The sequence below is a fragment of the Vulpes lagopus genome, chromosome 21 (assembly GCF_018345385.1).
Source record: "Vulpes lagopus strain Blue_001 chromosome 21, ASM1834538v1, whole genome shotgun sequence".
NCBI classification, from domain to species: domain Eukaryota; kingdom Metazoa; phylum Chordata; class Mammalia; order Carnivora; family Canidae; genus Vulpes; species Vulpes lagopus.
The window spans coordinates 10,168,356-10,188,840 of record NC_054844.1 but is presented as its reverse complement, the minus strand read 5'-3'; the positions used below and the strand labels follow the sequence as shown (position 1 = coordinate 10,188,840).

The 20,485-nt window shown below is 38.7% G+C and overlaps 1 protein-coding gene across 1 annotated transcript; it reads right to left on the bottom strand.

Annotated features, from left to right (window-relative positions):
• Positions 1-9,736: 9,736 nt before the first annotated feature.
• TMEM52B (transmembrane protein 52B) lies at positions 9,737-18,554 on the bottom strand. Its single transcript, XM_041735307.1, has 6 exons — positions 18,454-18,554; positions 17,937-18,085; positions 15,536-15,579; positions 13,527-13,565; positions 12,643-12,809; positions 9,737-11,282 (listed from the first exon to the last, which is right to left on the bottom strand). The coding sequence occupies exons 1-6, from the start codon at positions 18,455-18,457 to the stop codon at positions 11,041-11,043; spliced, it is 645 nt and encodes a 214-aa protein (XP_041591241.1). The 5' UTR covers positions 18,458-18,554; the 3' UTR covers positions 9,737-11,040.
• Positions 18,555-20,485: the final 1,931 nt, after the last annotated feature.

The following is a 20,485-nucleotide window of genomic DNA, read 5'->3' as shown; positions in this document are numbered from 1 at the left end:
CTGGGTGGCTCAATCAATTAAACTTCTGCCTTCGGCTCAGGTCATAATTCCAGGATGCTGAGATCCAGCCCCACGTCTCTCCCCCGGCCCAGCTCCCTACTCAGCCTGAAGCCTGTTTCTTCCTCTCCCTCTGCCTCTCCCCCTGCTTATGCTCTTGCTCTCTCACATTCTTTAAAAAAAAAAAAATCTTTAAAATTCTAAGGGAAATTGTTTTCTTCCTAGAATTTTATGCCAAACTATTATTTAATTATGAGGGTAGCACAAGACAAAACTTAGATGTGGAAGCTCTCCAAAAACGTGTGTCTTATGTATCTGTTTTCAGAAAGCATTTCCAAAATGAGAAACTAAACCAAGAAAGGAAAGACATGGGATGTAGGAAACTGAATTTGCCATGAGAGATAATCTACAAGATAGTAAAAGTTAATACTTATTAATGTATAACATGTTTTATATATAGTATGTACATGTGTATTAAGTCCCATAACCCTCACAATATAATATGATGTATATATATGCAGTCATTTTTCATCCTTTAAAAAGTGAAGAAGTTGAAGCATAGAATGATTAAGCAATTATAAGCAGAGCCAGAATTCTAACCCATAGAGTCTGATTTCAGGCTCTTAACCATTAATAGTCTTTTCCCTGCTTGCCAATATACTCATTTAAGCAAAATTATGATAGAACTAAATTTAAAAGATGGGGGAGGGCACAAGAAATGTTCTAATGTGTCCTGATAGCCAAGGTAGAGATGATGGTGATAAAAAAGAGCTCAACTTTCATTTTCCTTAATGGCAAGTCAATGCATGATACTCCAACCTGAAAATAAAAATCAAGAACAGCAACATATGCATAGTATTTGGAGAAATGCAGATTTTAAAAAATCAACTACAAAATAGAGAGTTGAGAATATGTACGTGGTGAGGAGGTTCCATTTTTCTTCCTAAGCTTTGAAGAGCTATTTGACTTTTTAATCTGTATGAAAGTCTACATTTGATTAAAAGAAATAAAGATTAAATTTAAAAAATAAGAGCAGCAGATTTTTCAGTTTGGAGTTTGAGGTCTTAGAAACTTGAGTAAAAACCAGCTCAGTCAACTCAACTCTCTGTAGGTTATACCTCTTCTCTGCCATCCAGCCTCCAAAGCTGACAATTAATGAATTAAATGCTGCACTAGAGGCATTCAAATAGTTATGATTACTTACCAACTGTTTGACTCCAGATGGACTTTTGTCCCTTGGGACTGAATTTCCATGATCTACTTTGTTATATATTGAGTTGGATTTATGACCCTTTAGGAGGAGCTGGCAATTCTCAACTTTACTACCTATAGTAATTAGTATTAGCACCATGGGGGAAATGAGGTTCTAAGTTTAATATAAGAAGGGAGTATAGGAGGGTGCCTGGGTGGCTCAGTGGTTGAGCATCTGCCTTTGGCTTAGGTCATGATCCCAGGGTTCTGGGATTGAGTCCCCCATTGGGCTCCCCTGCAGGGATCTTGTTTCTCCCTCTACCTGTGTCTCTGCCTCTCTCTGTGTGTCTCTCGTGAATAAATAAATAAAATATTAAAAGAAAAAAGGGAGTACAGGAGATGACCCATACAGGCAAGTTTGACAGACAAACGGGGACTCAAGAGAGGAACACTGATACCTTTTGTCAAACAAGGCCAGCAATAACCAAAGGGCAACAGAAACAAATAATAAGTACTTGGGGCCAAAAAAAAGTACTGAGAAGCAGAAATGTAGAGAAGAGACATTATATTTAGTTGGTCTTATTTCATAATTTTGCTTATAACTAGACTTTTATGAAACACAAGGAAGAAATATCATCTTTGGGGTAGTTCAGGACCATAATTGTTTCCTTGTCTTCCAGATCTCACCTCTTACTCATCCCCTAGTGACAGCCAAAGCATCTTACAAGTTACATGATCTCTTCTCTTTCTTCAGACTTTACAATGGCTTTCATAGAATGCATGATAAAAATCAAAGTGCTTGAGCTCCCATGGAATGCCTTCCATACAAAGATGCTAACCTGTCTTTCCAGATTCATTTCCATCATATTATCACTCTTGGAATTTTTAACATTCTCTATGATTCACATTCACATTTTTCCTCTTTACTCACAGACAAAAACAAAAACAAACAAAAAAAAAACACATGCTCTTATGCTGTATACATAACGTCTAAAATTTTATCACCCTGTAGGGTTCAACTCCAGTATTACCATGCTCGTGATACACTTTCCAAACTCTTAATCTTGTGAGGAATTCTAGGTGGGAAATAGTGCAATTATGGGTTAACTAAGGTGAAAGTGCCAGGAGAGACACTGGCCAACATTATTCAGAGGCAGCATGTGAAATATTTCCCACAATTGAACTCTCAGTGTATCTTGGACAAACCATAAATCACTGTAATTGTTTTCTCAGTCAGTCTGCCAGCTCAAGGGCAAACTTCCCATGCTAGTCTCCTTATTGCCTTCCAGACAATCTGCTTACCCAAGGAAAAGAAAACAAAACTTGCTGTTTTCAGACTTTGCAATTTTTCTCCTCAGGCTCTTAAATTTGTTACATAAATCCCATCTTTGCTTTATTTCCATATAAGTAAACTCTTAATATATAATAAACTAACAGACCTTCTAATAATGGTCTTATAGACTACCCTTATAAGGCTAATTCAATAAGATTCAATACTATAGTTCCTGACCTGGGCCAGAAACAGACAAAGGGTAGCAGAATTGCCATCTCAAGATATGTCTCTTTGACATAAGGATTATCTTAACCTGGTTATTTTTTTTAATTAATTTTTTTAAAATTGGAGTTCAATTTCCCAACATATAGCATATCACTCAGTGCTCATCCCATCAAGTGCCCTCCTCAGTGCCCATCACCCAGTCAACCCAACGCCACGCCCACATCCCCTTCCACTACCCTTGTTCCTTTCCCAGAGTTAGGGATCTCTCAAGTTCTGTCTCCCTCTCTGATATTTTCACTCATTTTCTTTCCTTTCCCCTATAATCCCTTTCACTATTTTTTATATTCCCCAAATGAATGAGACCATATAATGTTTGTCCTTCTCCGATTGACTTATTTCACTCAGCATAATACCCTCCAGTTCCATCCACGTCGAAGCAAATGGTGGGTATTTGTCGTTTCTAATGGCTGAGGAATATTCCATTGTATACATAGACCACAGTTTCTTTATCCATTCATATTTTTTTAAAAAAATATCTATTTATTTATGATAGACGTAGAGAGAGAGAGAGAGGCAGAGGGAGAAGCAGGCTTCATGCCAGGAGCCCGACGTGGGACTCGATCCCTGGACTCCAGGATCGTGCCCTGGGCCAAAGGCAGGCATTAAACCGCTGAGCCACCCAGGGATCCCCTTTATCCATTCATCTTTCGTTGGACACCAAGGCTCCTTCCACAGTTTGGCTCTTATAGACATTGCTACTATAAACATTGGAGTGCAGGTGTCCCGGCATTTCACTGCATCTGTATCTTTGGGGTAAATCCCCAGCAGGGCAATTGCTGGGTCGTAGGGCAGGTCTATTTTTAACTCTTTGAGGAATCTCCACACAGTTTTCCAGAGTGGCTGCACCAGTTCACATTCCCACTAACAGTGCAAGAGGGTTCCCCTTTCTCCACATCCTCTCCAACATTTGTGGTTTCCTGTCTTGTTAATTTTCCCCATTCTCACTGGTGTGAGGTGGGATCTCATTGTGGTTTTGATTTGTATTTCCCCGATGGCCAGTGATGCGGAGCATTTTTTCATGTGCTGTTGGTCATGTCTATGTCTTCCTCTGTGAGATTTCTCTTCATGTCTTTTGCCCATTTCATGATTGGATTGTTTGTTTCTTTGGTGTTGAGTTTAATAAGTTCTCTAAAGATCTTGGATACTAGCCCTTTATCTGATACGTCATTTACAAATATCTTCTTCCATTCTGTAGGTTGTCTTTTAGTTTTGCTGACTCTTTCTTTTACTGTGCAGAAGCTTTTTATCTCGATTAAGTCCCAACAATTCATTTGCTTTTGTTTCCCTTGCCTTCATAGATGTATCTTGCAAGAAGTTGCTGTGGCCAAGTTATTTTTAAGAAACAGCAGACAGGGGGCAGCCCTGCTGGCTCTGCGGTTTAGTGCCGCCTTTGGCCCAGGGTGTGATCCTGGAGACCCAGGATTGAGTCCCCTGTGGGGCATGGAGCCTGCTTCTCCCTCTGCCTTTGTTTCTGCCTCTCTCTCTCTCTCTCTCTCTCTCTCTCTCTATCTCTCAGGAATAAATGAATAAAATCTTAAAAAAATGAAAAAGAAACAGCAGAGAGGAGAAGCTCTGAAAACTGAGTAAAAGTTTATGTTTATTATTTTTTTTAAAGTTTATGTTTATAAAGGAAATCTCCATTTGTTAGGGTGTCTCCTCTTTACCAAGAAGAGGATGACTATATCTCTAGAAACTCTCAACAATGGAGAAGAAGACAGTGACTTAAGGCTGCAAAAAAACATACTTTTGTTTACTGTGCTTTTCCTGGTAACCTCTCATACCACCCCTACCCAACCCAATCTTCTTCTGTTTTTAGTTGGAGATGATATTCATGGTAGTGGCTTGGGCCATTTCAGGGAGTTCCCCCTCAATTTTCTTGGGCCTCTCTCACATATACAGGAACTATGCAGGTTATTAAATTTCTATTTTTCTCTTGTTAATTTTTTTTTCTGGGGTGTCTCTGCTAAGAACTTAGAAAGGTAGAGGGAAAATAATTTGTCCTTCTCTACATAAGCCACTGTAAGGGATCCTATAGTATTCTATTTGCCTCCAAACTTCTGATAAAACTAGTCATCATAACCCAATCAATTATTTCTCAGACCCCCCTCCCAGGCAAGAGACCCTGTATTGTTCTTGTGTAAATCAATATATGTCCATCTTTCAGTTCTTCTTTTTAAATTAGAAGCTTTGTGCTATCAGAGTCAACTCCCCCCACTATGTAGGTACAGACACCTCCTTCCAGATAGTGATATCTTACCAGACACTACTCCTTATAAGAGTTTTAGTTTGGGCAAATAAAAAGTTATGGGAAGTGTGGGGGGTTTTGTCCCATGTAAACACCCCAAGAAATCCCAAGTAAGATGTAGAGGGTGGATAGTGCAGCTTCAACCACCAGGCTGAAGAAGGTTTAATACATATTTGTGTCATAAGAAAGAAGTAGAAGAGAATCTCTACTGCTTAAGATCATAGGAAAAGGAGCCTGGATGTCTCTGTTAGCTAAGCATCTGACTCTTGATCTTGGATCAGGTCATGATCTCAAGTTGTGAGATTAAGCACTGTGTTGGGCTCTGTGCTCAGTGCAGGGTCTACTTGTCCCTCTCTCTCTTCTCCTTCCCCTGTGCTCATGCTCCTCTCTCAAATAAATAAAAGAATAAAATATTTTAAAAAATAAAATCAGAGGGAAGACCTAAAGACTCAAAGAACCTAGAATTCTGCTGACAAGAAAAAATAACTGTAGTCCCTTTCATCACCACCTCCATGTTCCTTTTCAGACTCTCACTACCTTTAACTAGGATTTGTACAATATGCTCTTAGCTGAAATGAAGACCTGACTTTCTTACACTTCATCTAAGACCTCAAAGTATCACTGGAATATCTTTTTAAATATTGACCACATTATAAAACTCTTCTGTTAATAAAACATTAAGTAGTCTTCACTCTTCAAGTTCAGTATCTGAATTACTTAAATTAAGCTGAAACAATGTGACTTTTTTTTAACTCCTCCCCCCCCCATTTACAATATATAATTCATACTAAACTACTATATAATGAAGAAAGGAAGCCAGTAGAAAGTGAACAGTTAAAGAATAAGAAAGAGGAAGACGAAGGGGGATGGTAAGGATGGGGAGATAATTATCTCATTTATACCCATATACATTGATCCTTGAAAACGAGGGGGAGGGATTAGGGGTGCTGACCTCCATGCATCAAAATGTGATATAATTTTTGAGTCCCCCAAAACTTAATTACTAATAGCCTACCATTGACTGGAGCCTTATCAATAACATAAACAGTCGATTAACATATATTTCCTAATATATATATATATATATATACATATGTGTATATATTATTATATATTATATATTATATATAATATATGTATATATATTATTATATATATTATATGGTATATTCTTATAATAAAGTAAGCTAGAGAAAAAAATATTATTAAGAAAATCAGAAGGAAGAATGCCTGGGTGGCTCAGTGGTTGAGTGTCTGCCTTTGGCTCAGGTCATCATCCTGGGGTCCTGGGATCAAATCCCTTTTCAGGGTCCTCACAGGAAGCCTGCCACTCCCTCTGCCTGTGTCTCTGCCTCTTTGTGTGTCTCTCATGAATAAATAAATAAAATCTTCAAAAATGGAAAAGAAAATCAGAAGGAAATGAAAATATATGTATAGTATTATACTGTATAAAAAAATCATTTATAAGTGGATCCACACAATTCCAACTGGTGTTGAAAGGTCTACTGTATATTGCTAAGTTTAAACACAGCAAACAGAATTTTAAGTTAAAAAAAAAGCTTATTTGGGAACAGAAGAGAAATTACAATTCAGGGCAGGAAGCTATGGTGAACCATAGGTTAAGTCCAAAGAGACAAAGGGAAGGTCAGTTTTTAGTAGGTTTTAGGAAGAAACTGGAATGGTGGTTTGAATAAAAGTTTATAGAAAGCATAAGCGTTTGAGGTTGTAGTGGTTTCTCATTGTCTACAAGCAATGGTTAGTGTGTTGTTGCTGGAGCAGGGAGGGCTCTTCCTTCTTTTTCTAAAAATCAGGAGATATAATGTCCACCCTTGTTAAAATAATTCTTATCTTCCTTCTTCCTGCTGGTTATGTAGACTATAATGAGGAGTACATGCTTGAGAGCTCCTCTTTCAGGACTTTCCAATTCCACTTGGAATTATTTCTGCAATATAAATAGAATTTTTTACTTGATGGCTTCTAAACTTCCATCTTCCTATCCAGACCCTACCATCCCAGATAGGCATATCCAGTAATCTCCGCCATTTCCAGTGGGATTATTTTATAAATATTATAAATTATGAAGCCTGCTATGGAATTTCTTTTCCTTTTATTTTTTACAAATTGAGATTTTCCTCATTCAATCTCAAGAAAAACTTTGATTTTTCCCCTTTGGCACATCTGAACTTTTTTTGCTGCTTCAGTTCAGCAGGCATTACCTTAAAATTACTTGGTATATATACTGCCATGAAATGCCTTTTCTCCATTATAGAGGTCACTATCTTGAATTTCCCCCTAAATCTGTTTTTGCCCAATCTTCCCCATCCTAATCAACAGCTGCACCTTCCATGTGTTGGCTCAGGTCAATGATCAAGGAGTCATTTTTCACTCTTTTCCCTTACCACATTTTCCTACTCAATCCATCAGCAAATGGGGATAATCCTATCCGCAACATATCTCTCAAATCCCTATATTTATCTCTCTTTCCACTTCTAACATCACCATGTTAGTCCGCAGTCATGGACTATCCACAATCACAATTCCTAGCCACAATCACCTCTTGTTGACTCTTCCTCAACACTTTCCATCTAGTCTTTGTTCCTTCAAACTTGTCCTACTCCAGTCCATTTTTCTGTAGCATCAAGACTCATTGTCATAAAATTCAAATTGTATCAAGTAACTTATTGTCAATTTTCTGATGGCTTCTCAATACAGTGCAGACTCCTTTCTTCTCTAGCTCCATTTGCTGCAGTTCTCTCTTGAGCTTACTAGAATCAGCTACTCTTTGTTCAGTCCTCAAACTTATCAAGTCTTCCCTTATCTTTGAAAAGGTTCTTCCATCACTCTGCCTTTTCCAAGGATTCTCTGCACTATTCATGATTGCTGTAATTTTAATTTTGACTTTTTCTTAAGCTATCTATGAGGACCAGGAGTCAGAGTCCTTGACTGTCTTGCCCACTCTCTTATCCCCAGCTGCCTCTGCACTATTCCTAGGAGATAATTTATTTTTTGTTATTGTTGGGTCATTTTTTTTTCTAATTTAAATTCAATTAGCCAGTGTAAAGTACATACTTAATTTCAGATAGAGTGTGCAAGGATTTTTCAGTTGCATATAACACCCAGTGCTTCCTGGCAGATAATTTCTTAAATAATACCTTTTGAGCACAGAAACAGTTGAATCAATGTAAAACAAAACCCAATTAGAAGTATTATATTGGGGAAGGACATCTATTTCAATGCTACTGGAAAGAAAGAGGAAAGAGCTGGTCTGCAGAGGCATATAGCTTTGGGCTATGAAGTTTCCTGAAGGCTTGATTTCCTCTATGAATGAGGATAGGTCGCCTTCCTAGAATTAATATGTGGATTGAGGGGGTGTAGGATTTGAAGGGAACTACTGAAAAAAAATTTTAAGATTCTATTTACCTATTTATGAGGGAGAGAGAGAGAGAGAGGGAGAGAGAGAGAGAGAGAGAGAGAGAGAGAGAGAGAGAATGTAAGCAGAGGGAGTGAGAAGGATAAGAAGACTCTGCATGGAGCCCAGAGCCCAGAGCCCAGAGCCCAAGGCAGGGCTGGATCTCACCACCCTGAGATCATAATCTGAGCCAAAATCAAGAGTTGATCACTTAATGGACTGAGCCACCCTGTGCCTCAGGAGCCAGTGAAATCTGAATAACTACTAAAAGGAGTGGGAGACTTATGAAAGAAACTCTAGAAAAAATGGCAAATGGTTCAGATGGTGTTGGAGACCATGAGCTAGTCATGATCCCTCTTACTAGAATTGAGAGTTTTCTGCAACACCACTCAGCAGTGTAGGCTTTGGGGAGAAATCAATTAGCTTCACTGAACCAATGTTTAAAGTTTTAAGGACAGGTATGTGGAAAGTAAAAAGGCATTTTAAGAAAATCAAGAACAGTTGTGAAAGTGATTGCATTGATTAACAGACGTCTTAGATTGAGTAGAGAAAGAGATGAAGCCAAATGAGTGCTAATATTCTGACAAAATGGGGAGGGGGTGGGTACAGGAATGCAAGATTCCCTGTATCTGAAGAGGGCAGGGAGGCAGAAGGGAGAAGTGGGGTTGAAAGATCTCTTTAGAATAAGATATTTATAGGAGGATTTTTTTTTTTTTTGCAAGCTCTTTTTTTCTACAGGGTGATGTTTTAACTTCCTCAAGACTGTGGTACCTTGAAGGATGAATGAGCCTAGAATATTTTATGGAATGTGTGATAATAAAGTGATTCATTTGGCAGTTGCAAAACAAGGCCACCACAGGGTCTATTAACGATTCATACATTTTAACAATTTCCAGAGGCAATTTGATAAATGACACAGGATAAATTCAGATTACCAGCAGGTTATACTCGATTAGAACATTTTCCGCCTTGGGCTGAGTGAGCATTCCAAGAATGTATTTAACGAGGTGCTATACTAATCAGCCATTACCTGGGTATATGTTTCTATAAGTGCTGAAGCTAACTGCTGAATAAACGAGTTTTCTAAAATATTCCTTACCTCTACATAGACCATTTTATTTATTTTTAATTTTATTTATTTTTTCATGAGAGACACACAGAGAAAGACAGAGACACAGGCAGAGGGAGAAGCAGGTTCCCTGTAGAAAGCCTGATGCGGGACTCCATCCCAGGACCCCGGGATCATGACCTGAGCCAAAGGCAGATGCTCAACCCCTGAGCCACCCAGGTGCCCCAAACACAGATCATTTTAAAAAGAATCACATATTTTCAGTTGTTAACCTCAATCAACAAATATTTATTGATGAAATGAAGTGACTGGGTGATTGGCAAAAGGACAAGTGAGAACACAATTCTCAGTAGAATCTTGACAGGTGAAAATTAGATATCAATAGTAAGAGTATCAAATACGTGTGCAAAATACTTTACAAATCTTGTCATGTATATTTACTGTATTTGATCCTCACAACAATCCTTGGAGGTGTTGTTACACCCTATTTTACAAGTGGGAAAATTGCTTTAAAGATTTTCAATGATTTATCTAAGGACACTGGCAAGTCATTTTTTCCCCGACACACTTCACTTCCTAATTGTCCAGCGGTATGTCAGGTGGACAGCTTAGCACTACAGGGCAGGATGGTGTGACTGGAAGGATCGCTCAAGAACTGAGTTCAGTTACTTGCTCCAGGAACAGAAGAGGGGTGCAGACAGGTTCAAACAGAATACATTTTCTACCATCGCTCCACTAGGTGGCAGTGAAGGCCGCCCCACTAGAACCTGGCTTTAAGTGGCCAAAGCTAGAAAGACAAAAGAAGCAAAACAGTGCTATTCTTTGAGACTTAGAAAACACTGCATATGTATGTGTATGCGTGCACGCGTGCATGTGTGTGTGCCGTGCACATGTGTTTGGAAGGCAGAACAACTGAAAAATCAATAGAAACTGTTACTGCACTCTATGCGTGGATAGGGACAGAGTGAAGGAAAGACCTTGGTATTTGACACCTCAGTACTATACCGTGTGCTCTTAGCCCATAACTACAATCTTACTCTTGCATCCTGGATGCTCACTTAGGTATTACATGGTGTCCAAGAGCATCATTGTCATTCAGTATAAAAGTGAACATTCTCTCAAGAAGAAGAATTCATGATTTTGGTGCATTAATGTCTGTGGCTGTGCCTATACTCTTTGTTTTTCTCCACAAGTGTATTACTATTTATTCTTGTATTATAGCTGGCAGAAAGAAAAACCACTTGCAGTATTCTATGGGTAAAGAAACTCAATAGCTAGAGGAGTTCAAGATACTTTTGATGCTTTCTGGGTTTAGTAGTAATAAGCATTTGCTAAGAATAATTGCAAATTTTGGTCACTGGATAAAGAATTAGAGATCCCAATTAGAGCAATTCCATCTTAGAAAATACATGTGGCTGGAAAGGAAGAATTGGAACTCATCCTTTCCACTGACTACTGTTTAGTTGTCATCCTAAACCTTCCAAAAATTAGAAAGAAAAAAAAAGTTTTGTTTGTCTACCTGTAGCAACTCCGGGGATACCCCCACCCCATTTATAAAACCAGAGTTCCCATCAGTTCGAAGAGCCTCCTGCTCTAGGAGACTCATCCACTGGTGGTGGCTGCTTCTCTTCTGGCACTGGGGGTAGATCAGGAGCTTTCTGTCCACACCTGGCAACAGTGAAGCGACTCATGTGAAGAGCTTCTTCATACCCTGGGAGGGTGTCCAAAGAGGAGGGCAACTGGCCCAGGGGGCTGTGAGAGTGAGCCACAGCCAGGATTCTTCGAGCTGCAGGGCCAAAGATTGACTGCAGGGCTGGTGGGGAAAGAAAAGAGCCAAAGTAAACGTGACATCCTCAGAAATGAGGGGCTTACAACACACTTCCCTTCCCTTCATTTTTAGCAAGTGTCTTGATCATTGTCATTCTTGGCCACAAACGTTATGAAAATCCTGTGAAGATTGTTTAGAAACCAACTTCACTCTGCTGGAAGATCCTGTATTCTCTGGGGTCCTCAGCTAATCTAATTGTGTCCCCATGTCTCACAACCCTGTCCTTCCCTTTTATGGACTTAGGACCCTTTATGCCAACCTGCTGATAATGCAGACGCCTTAGAAATATTTATTGCTGTCTTATTTATCTTCCCTCAAAGGACAGTAAGTGAAGCACGAAAAGTGAACAGCAATGTCTTCTCTCTCTTTTTTAAAGATTTTATTTATTTACTCATGAGAGATACAAAGGGAGAGGCAGAGATAAAAGCAGAGGGAGAAGCAGAGAGGCAGCCTGATGCAGGACTTGATCCCAGGACCGCAGGATCACAATCTGAGGCAAAGGCAGACGCTCAACCAACTGAGCCACCTAGGCACCCCAATGTCTTCTCTTTTCAAAAGAAACATCACAATATTGTGCCACCTACTGTTTCAGAATAGTTTTTCTCCTCTCATTTCAGGAAAGAATATAATATAAAGAAGAGAAGAGAGCACATGAAAGTGTTTTCTAATCATCGAAGGGGTGTTAGGCTAACATTTAACTATCAATAGGTACAAGTAGAACAAAGAATTGAAAGTACACATGACTAATTTCTCCAAAGATATAAAATAATGTATAGGTAATAAAAAATAGAGGTTCTTACAAAATCCAAGACATGTTTCAAAAGAGATATATTCAGAGCTTAAAATAGTTTTATCAAAATAACTCATAAACTGGGTAATTCTTCCTATAAAATATTTCTAATATTTTCTCCAATATTCTACTTCTTTCTTCACCCTATCATTAGTCAAGTCAATCTTTGAGAATACAGTAACCGTGAGAGCCCAGGTCACGACACCATCAGGCTTCTGGAAATTAAAACTCTGAGTTCTAGAATCTTTGATACTATTCAATCCATATTTCTACATTATTTCATCATCCTAATGATTCTTTTATTTGTCTTATTTTTTTAAAAGATTTTATTTTAAAGAAAAGATTTTATTTACTTATTCATGACAGACGCAAAGAGAGAGGCAGAGACACAGGCAGAAGGAGAAGTAGGCTGCCTACCGGGAGCCTGATGTGGGACTGGATACCAGGACCCTGGGATCACCCTTGAGCCAAAGGCAGATGCTCAACCTCTGAGCCACCTAGGCACCCCCTGATCATCTTTAACCCCGTCTCAGGTTATAATGTCAGAGTACTCACAACTGATAGTGCTCTGGAGAGTGCTGTCATGATCAAAAGCAATGACAGTCACTTCATAGGGAGGCCGGCCTTGATCTTCCCCATTTTGCTGGCGACTCAGACAGCAGCGGAAGCAGACAGAAGTCAGGCCACACAGGAGCAGCAGTGCACCAATTACCACCAGCAACCTGCAAGACCACCCACCAGTAAGAGCTCTGTGCTTTGGTTTTTTTCTCAACCCTGGCAATAAGTGGTCTTCAGTGTCTGCCTTTTGACTTTGTGTGAATATTTTATAGAATGTTCATAAGATTTTAATTTAAACATTTTCACTTCACATTTTTTAAAAGATTTATTTATTTGTTCATGAGAGACACAGATTGAGAGAGCGGCAGAGACATAGGCAGAGGGAGAAGCAGGCTCCTCGCAGGGAGCCTGATGTGGGACTCGATCCTCGGGACTCTGGGATCACGACCTGAGACGAAGGTAGGCGCTCAATGACTGAGCCACCCAGGCGTCCCTCACTTCACATTTATACTTATTTTGTCAGCAAGACTAAATCAGTTCATCAATTCAGTTCATCAGAGCTAAAGTGGTTTGGAGAGTGTGCTTTCTACTTTATATTCTCCTCTCTGTACAAAGTTCTCGAACTGACCCTGAAAAAAATACAAAATAATTGAGGAGATGGTATGGAAGTAGGAAACCCTTGCATATTGTCACATAGTTATTGATGATGAGGTAAATAAACTTTACGCCAGGAGATGCTGAGGTAAGTAGGATGGCGGTCTCATACATTTTTTTTTTCCTGCTGTCAAAATAGTTAAAAACTAAAATAATATAAATAAATGCCCCCGAGAAATATAAATTTCCTTTGAAATATCTTTCTGGGTATGATAGCTGGAACTTACCATATATACCAGAGATGTACCCAATCTGTGGTCAGGCAACTATGGAGAAAGAATAATGGTTTTTTGCAATGAAAATACAGCCAGCGCCTGTTGTAGTTGCAGAATCAGGAATATGAGTTACAATATAATTTGCTACCTTGTTATAATAAAAGCATCACAACTTACATATTTTTTATGTTTGCATTTTGATTCCAGTTCATTAGCATACAACAAGTTATACTGATTTCAATATAACCAGCAGAATCTATTGTGAAATGAGATGCCTTAAAGTGTTTTATACTACAGGTGGCGCTGTGTAAATAATTTGTGAATCACAGAACAGACCACAGTAGTGTTTATGAAAAGAGTGTTAATAGTGAAGGTGAATGGAAGGGAAGGGAGAAGAAATTGGTGGGAAATATCAGAAAGGGAGACAGAACGTGAAGACTCCTAACTCTGGGAAATGAACTAGGGGTGCTGGAAGGGGAGGAGGATAGGGGGTGAGGGTGGATGGGTGACGGACACTGAGGGGGGCACTTGACAAGATGAGCACTGGGTGTTATTCTGTATGTTGGCAAATTGAACACCAATAAAAAATAAATTTATTATGAAAAAAAGTGTTAATAGAAAATATAACCATGACCACTGTAAACAGTTATGATAATTACCAAGAAAGAATGTAAATGTATGAAATTTTAAAATGCATATAAAAATTAAGGTTTGTATACATATTTGAGGTCAATAAATTTAAACATAAAAAAATTTCAGTTATAAGCATGAAAGCAATACAATGAAGTCTGTAATTTATGTTTTGCAACTTGTTGCAAAAAGGGCCACCATTAAGCCATAAAATTCTCACCATAAAAAATACCCTAAACTTTCACTTCCCAAATCAAAACTGATAAGCAACTGAAGCCAAACAAGGAGGAAAAATGTAGAAATCAACTTCACCAAGTTGAAAGTTAATTAAATTAACTGGATTAACTATGGCAATTATAAATTTTCAAAAATATAGGTTGCATGGAAGAAGGAGTGTGGTGTAAGCTCAGAAGCCAGGAGGGGAGAGGAAGAAAATATTTATTTTTGAAGATGAGCAAATTTAATCATACTTTCTGATATATCGAGCTATTGAAACCCATTGAAATTCACTTCTACATTCTCTTTGGTTGCATAGTTGTAGAACATACGGTTTGCTTTTTCAATAGACCAATGTCTCCTGTAGGTTTTCTCAGATTCCCCACTTATTTAAAATCTCTTTAAGTTCTACAATGTTATGATTCGGATACTGTTAAAAGAGACTCTTCCCTGAGTGGTGGGTGTCTCAAACCTCAAACACTGTGACAAGCAAGGGAGGCCACCACCATTTCCCGTGGGTTTAACAGACTTGGCTATTGAGAAACCCTTCCCCATGGCTAAATATGTGTTTTCCTTCAAGCTGAGCAAGTGTTTTGTTCCAATTGGCCCTGTGTTTCAGTAATTTACCTCCAAGTGGAATGAATCTCTTCTCCTTTTATGTCTTTGGTGTCTGTGTGAGACCTAATTGTGATAGGTTTGAATTAAGTGGTAATGACCTCAAAGTGATAGCTGAATGAAGTCTGCAATAAATATTGCCATGCCCTAAAATATGGGATATACTTGTCATATTTCAGGTGGTGATGCTACTTTGGAATTATCCAAATATATCTGCTCCCAATGAGATTTTTAAATCCAGTCTGTCTGATGAGTCACTGAGAAGCATGGGAAAGAAAGCCTTTTGCAGATCTCTGTGACTATACAAATTGAGATCAATCCCACTGTTTTAATAAGAAGACTCACTTTGGAAAAAATGCTGTCAGTGATGTTATTTTAAGTACTTAGGATGACACGAGGACATGTCTTTATTTTTGCATAACTCATCTGTGAAATTAGTAGGTTGATGCCCACTTAAGTAAAAATAAAGGGAAGTCACAGATATCTAATCACCTCTTGACCCTGTGCACTAATTTTTTTGTGTGTTTTTCCTTCCTCCTAGTTTGGTCTCAGATACTTACTGTTCAGGATTCATGCAGTTCTCCTCACATCTTGCCTGAGGAAGCTGTAGGAAGGGAAATAGTCTCAGACAGGGAAATATCTCATCTGCTCTGCTCAGCAGCCTCAACCGCTCCTCATGACTCTGCTGTTAGATTACTTGGTGAGATCCGGGAAAATATGAGGACAAGGTCATAGGGTCAGCCATGTTTAGGACTGTTTGTTTTCATTGTTCCCATGCCTGTTGATTATTATATTTAAAGTAGGAGAAACTAAGAGAGCAAATATCTAATCTGTGGGAAGGATTTTGTTTGTTTTTTTAATTTTTTTTAATTTATTTTTTATTTTTATTTTTTTGTGAATGAGAGGCAGAGGTGGCATTTAAATCAATTTGTCCTAGAAATTTCCTGATCTGTCCCTCAGGATATTGTTATTGCCTTCTTGATTCTTTCCCAGTTACAAATTGGATTCTACTCCGCTCCCCTTTTTTATTCCCTGAGCATATCCAATAATACACCCTATAAAAAAGGAGGAAAAGGAGGGGAAAATTTTTATTTATTGAATAGCTACTATATGCTAGTCAGGCTACTAAGAATTTTCAATATGTCATAACATTTCATCACACTAATTATGTAGGCAGGTATATTTAACCTTATTTTGAAAGGTTAAGTGACAGAGGCAAAGGGGTTTAGGTTAACATGATTAACTGTATGCTCCTATCCATTTAGCCAGAATTCAGATCAAACTCTAACAAATATATGTGCAATGAAATAATAGAAAACGGGCTAAATCTGCCTGAACAACTCCTTGATATTGCTATCAAATCTCTTCTGCTACTAATATTAAAAACCTTTACTCCTTCTTTTCTTTTTATTTCAGTTGATGTTCTCCCTCAAATGGAGAAACTTCTGTTTAGAAACTGCATCTCTCTTTCAGTAACTTGAATGACTTAATATTCTCTGGAAATCAACAACATCCAGGTCTCCCACCTGGGACAGGGATTTATACTCATTGAGAGTTTATGGGAAGAAGAGAGAACACGCAAACTCATGACACATCAGGTGAAAAGAATTTGTAAAAGCTCTAGAGCTGTCCTCTATAGACAACATTTGAGAGACTTTTTTTTTTTTTTAATTTAAAATGGTAGGTCACTAAAGATGACAAAATGTGTTATTTCCTCAATCCAGCCCTGGTTCTTTGTTTCTCTTTTCTGACTGAAAGGTAAGAAAAGCTTAAAGTGCTAAATAGATAATAGATAAAATACTTCTTTTGGGGATTATTGCCAAAAAGAAAAGCAAAGTAAGGAAAAAGAAGGAAAGGGAAAGGCAAGGAAAAGAAGAGGAAGCAAAAGGAAAATACAAGAAGAAGAAATGAATTTACAGACATTGATTTAATGGGATATAGAATGCAAAACAGGCAGTCCATTTGCTGCTGGGAGATGTACAGGAGCTGATACTAGCCAGTTGAGTCATTTGCTTTCTTTCTCTCTCTTTTTTTTTCTTTTAAAGTACGCTCCACACCCAGTGTGGAGCCCAGTGTGGGGCTTGTACTCACAACCCTGAGATCAAGACCTAAGCTGAAATAAAGAGCTGGACTCTTAACCAACAGAGCCACCCAGACACCATTGCTTTTTCTCTCTACTAGAGTTCATAACTATATAAACTTCTGCTTGACAGTTGTCCAGAATCATCAGTCTAACGACCCTTTTTTCAGCTCGTTAGCTGAGTTACTCAGGGGCTTCTGATTTTTGGTGGAAAGAAACAAGAGGTCTGAGGTATTTTTAGAGTTTTGCCTCTTTTAGTTTATTTCTGATCTGGAGGGCACCTAAACTACTAGAATTGTATTGGCGCTGATCTGGAAACTCCATTTAGGGGAATTATGTAATTTGTTTTGATTATTTATTTGGGATTTTGAGGGATGGGTGATAAGATGCTAAAAGAGAAATACAGATAAGCGGCACTTGTTAATTAACATAGCTATTCTGCATTTATCTATGATTACCCCAATTTCTGCCCCCCCATTTCTTTCTTTTTTTTTAAAATTTTTATTTATTTATGATAGGAACACAGTGAGAGAGAGAGAGGCAGAGACACAGGCAGAGGGAGAAGCAGGCTCCATGCACCGGGAGCCTGATGTGGGATTCGATCCCGGATCTCCAGGATCGCGCCCTGGGCCAAAGGCAGGCGCCAAACCGCTGCGCCACCCAGGGATCCCTGCCCCCCCATTTCACTGATGCCACCAGCCACACATGGATTGTGTAACCCCATAACATTAAGGAAACATTCTTGTTATTCTTTTCCCCACTACCTCTTTGATTCAATATACGTCTTTCTCCTCATTCATTCCCCCCATGGTTCTTCTGAGAGTTCATTTATCTGTGAAATGAACAAACAAAAGTTTTGTTTCTGAATTTTCCCAACTCACCTGAATACAATACACCAGAGCAGAGGCTGTCACGGCCTGGCCTCGCATCCCCATGGAGCTGAACTGCTTCTCCAGGATCAGGTACACAGTGTTGGTTGCCTCCTTTCCATGCTCTACAGAGCTAGGTCTGGCTCCTTGACCTGGAGGGACTTAAGGAAACAAACTTTTCTCAGCAATAAATCTTTTGCTCTCCCTCTCCCCCTCCTCTTACTCCTTTGGGCATTTATTTTCTGTAGTTTTTCTCTCCTTTTTCATCCTGGCTTCTTTCTCTATTTCTATTCTGTTTTTATGGTCTCCACATTCGCTTCCTCTGCCTTCTTTCCTTCCTTTCTCCTAGCAATCCTTTCTATAAGTCTTTAACTTTCTCCCACTGCCCCCAAACATTCAGGGAGGACACAGCAGTCCTCAGAATTAGCTATTTTTCTAGGCAGTGGCGAGAAACTTGATTTGAGGAGATTCAAAGGCGTATTGTGAGTGATGGAACAACTTCTCTTTCTCCATCAAAAAGGAATAATACTCATGGTCCTTCACTGCAGCACTTCAGGGGGACCGTTGAATAACAACCAATCTCCATTCACTTCCGTCTCCATGTGATTAGCCCTCCTCTCTTGCTTTTTGAAACCCTCCCTTTCACTGTGTTGATAATCAACTCTCCTGGTTCTGGGTCATTTACTCATAACCATTGCTGTAGGACTAAAAGGTTGATAAATGGACTGGAAAGTGCTCTCATCTTTGAGGAAAGTAGGTCCCCTCCACCCTGACTTCAGTTCTCATTGAAACAGATAAGTCAGACACACATATTTTTTTTAACTGGGCTCCAAAAAAATAAAAAATAAACTGGGTTCCAAGATCTACAGGTCTCTAGGTTTCCCTCTCTCTTTTTCTCTCTCTCTTTTTTTTTTTAAGATTTTATTTATTTATTCATGAGAGACAGAGAGAGACAGAGACATTGGCAGAGGGAGAAGCAAGCTCCCTGCTGGGAGCCCAACACAGGACTCAATCCCAGGACCCCAGGATCACAACCTGGTTGAGATGCTCAACCACTGAGCCACCCAGATGCCCCCTACCCCCCGTAAGTAAAATCTAAGGTTAGAGTAAAAATAAGCACACATGGAAAGAGAATATTTATAAAGGAATGTCTCTACAGGAACAAATGAATGCTATATAAATGATTTATACTTAAGTAAGTAATTTTTTACTTAATACAAAGTATTTCCAAAAAAATTTAAAATACAAAGTATGTCATAGGAAAATTAGACATCAGTTTATGCAGCAATATCTATCTCATAAGAATTGAATGAAACCACTTTTCAGATCATATCTAATCCTAAAAGTCTAATTTTACTGAGTGATTGTTGAGGGCAACTGTTGGGTGGGATTGATTCAGAGTCCTCACACAACATTAAAATGTGATATCAGCATGGAGAATAGAACTTTTTTTTTTTTTCTCTTGGCTAAGGAAATCAAATAGTGATAGAAAAGCCTAGTATGATACTGGCGATTGGGCATCTTTAAGTTCCCAAACTAAATGAGCACTACATTATTTTTTAATATGAAAAAGATATAGGCAGGATGAAGAGTATTTCACAAATTTCAGCAGAAAACTGGTGGAAGTTATTTCATAGGACAAGGACATTTGACTAGGATCTTGTTGATCATCTTGATTTCCATTCAGTTTTGCCAATGACCTTCACCTTCAATATGCTGAATAACCAATGTCTTCTCAGTTATCAGAATATCTGATGGTGTATTATTACCATGACCATGTTTTAGCTTTCCTGGTATTCCAATTCTTGAGTATTTCCCCTTGCTATTCTGGCCATCTCTTCTCCCAATCATACCAGCCAAACCTGCATGAACAGGTTTGCCAGTTAACATGATTTTTACCCCATTGCCCTTTCCTGCATGTGATTGCCATCATTGTTTTGCCCTCCAGCTTCCCAACAGGTTTGAACAAAATGAGATTCTGTTAATGACCTCCTTGCTACTTTTCTTACTTAAAATTACTATGGCCATTTTTTTCCCCTCACTGGATTATTCCTTGAAGAAGTAGAACTTCTTGTTTATCCTAATGGAAATAATTATGCATTGTGGCAATTTTAATGCTGAGTTCAGCCCCTATCGAAGCCTTTATGTCAGGAATGATGACAGAGGAAAGAAGATCCATGTGGGATGACTGAAGAGGGTAACTACTGGAAGGGCAGGTAGCTGAGGTAGAGGGGAATGACCTCATTGCAATCCTACACAATCTTGTTGTACTTCCATTAAGTTTGTGAATTATTAGCTTATACCCAGGTTGTTAAGGACTTGGAGTGGAACCAATGGACTGTACATGTACATAGGCCTTTCACCTATGCCTCACGAAATTGTTATACAAAAGCTGTAACAAGCGAAGCTAAAAAATTACCTATTTCTGGCCCCTTTGATTATTCTCCTTTTGACCTTGCATACATCAGGTGGCCAAGCATGAATTCCTTTCCTTTCTCTGCCTCAGTGAAATAGAGGTCAGGACTACCTTTACTGTGATTCATCAAGCATGAGTTACAAAG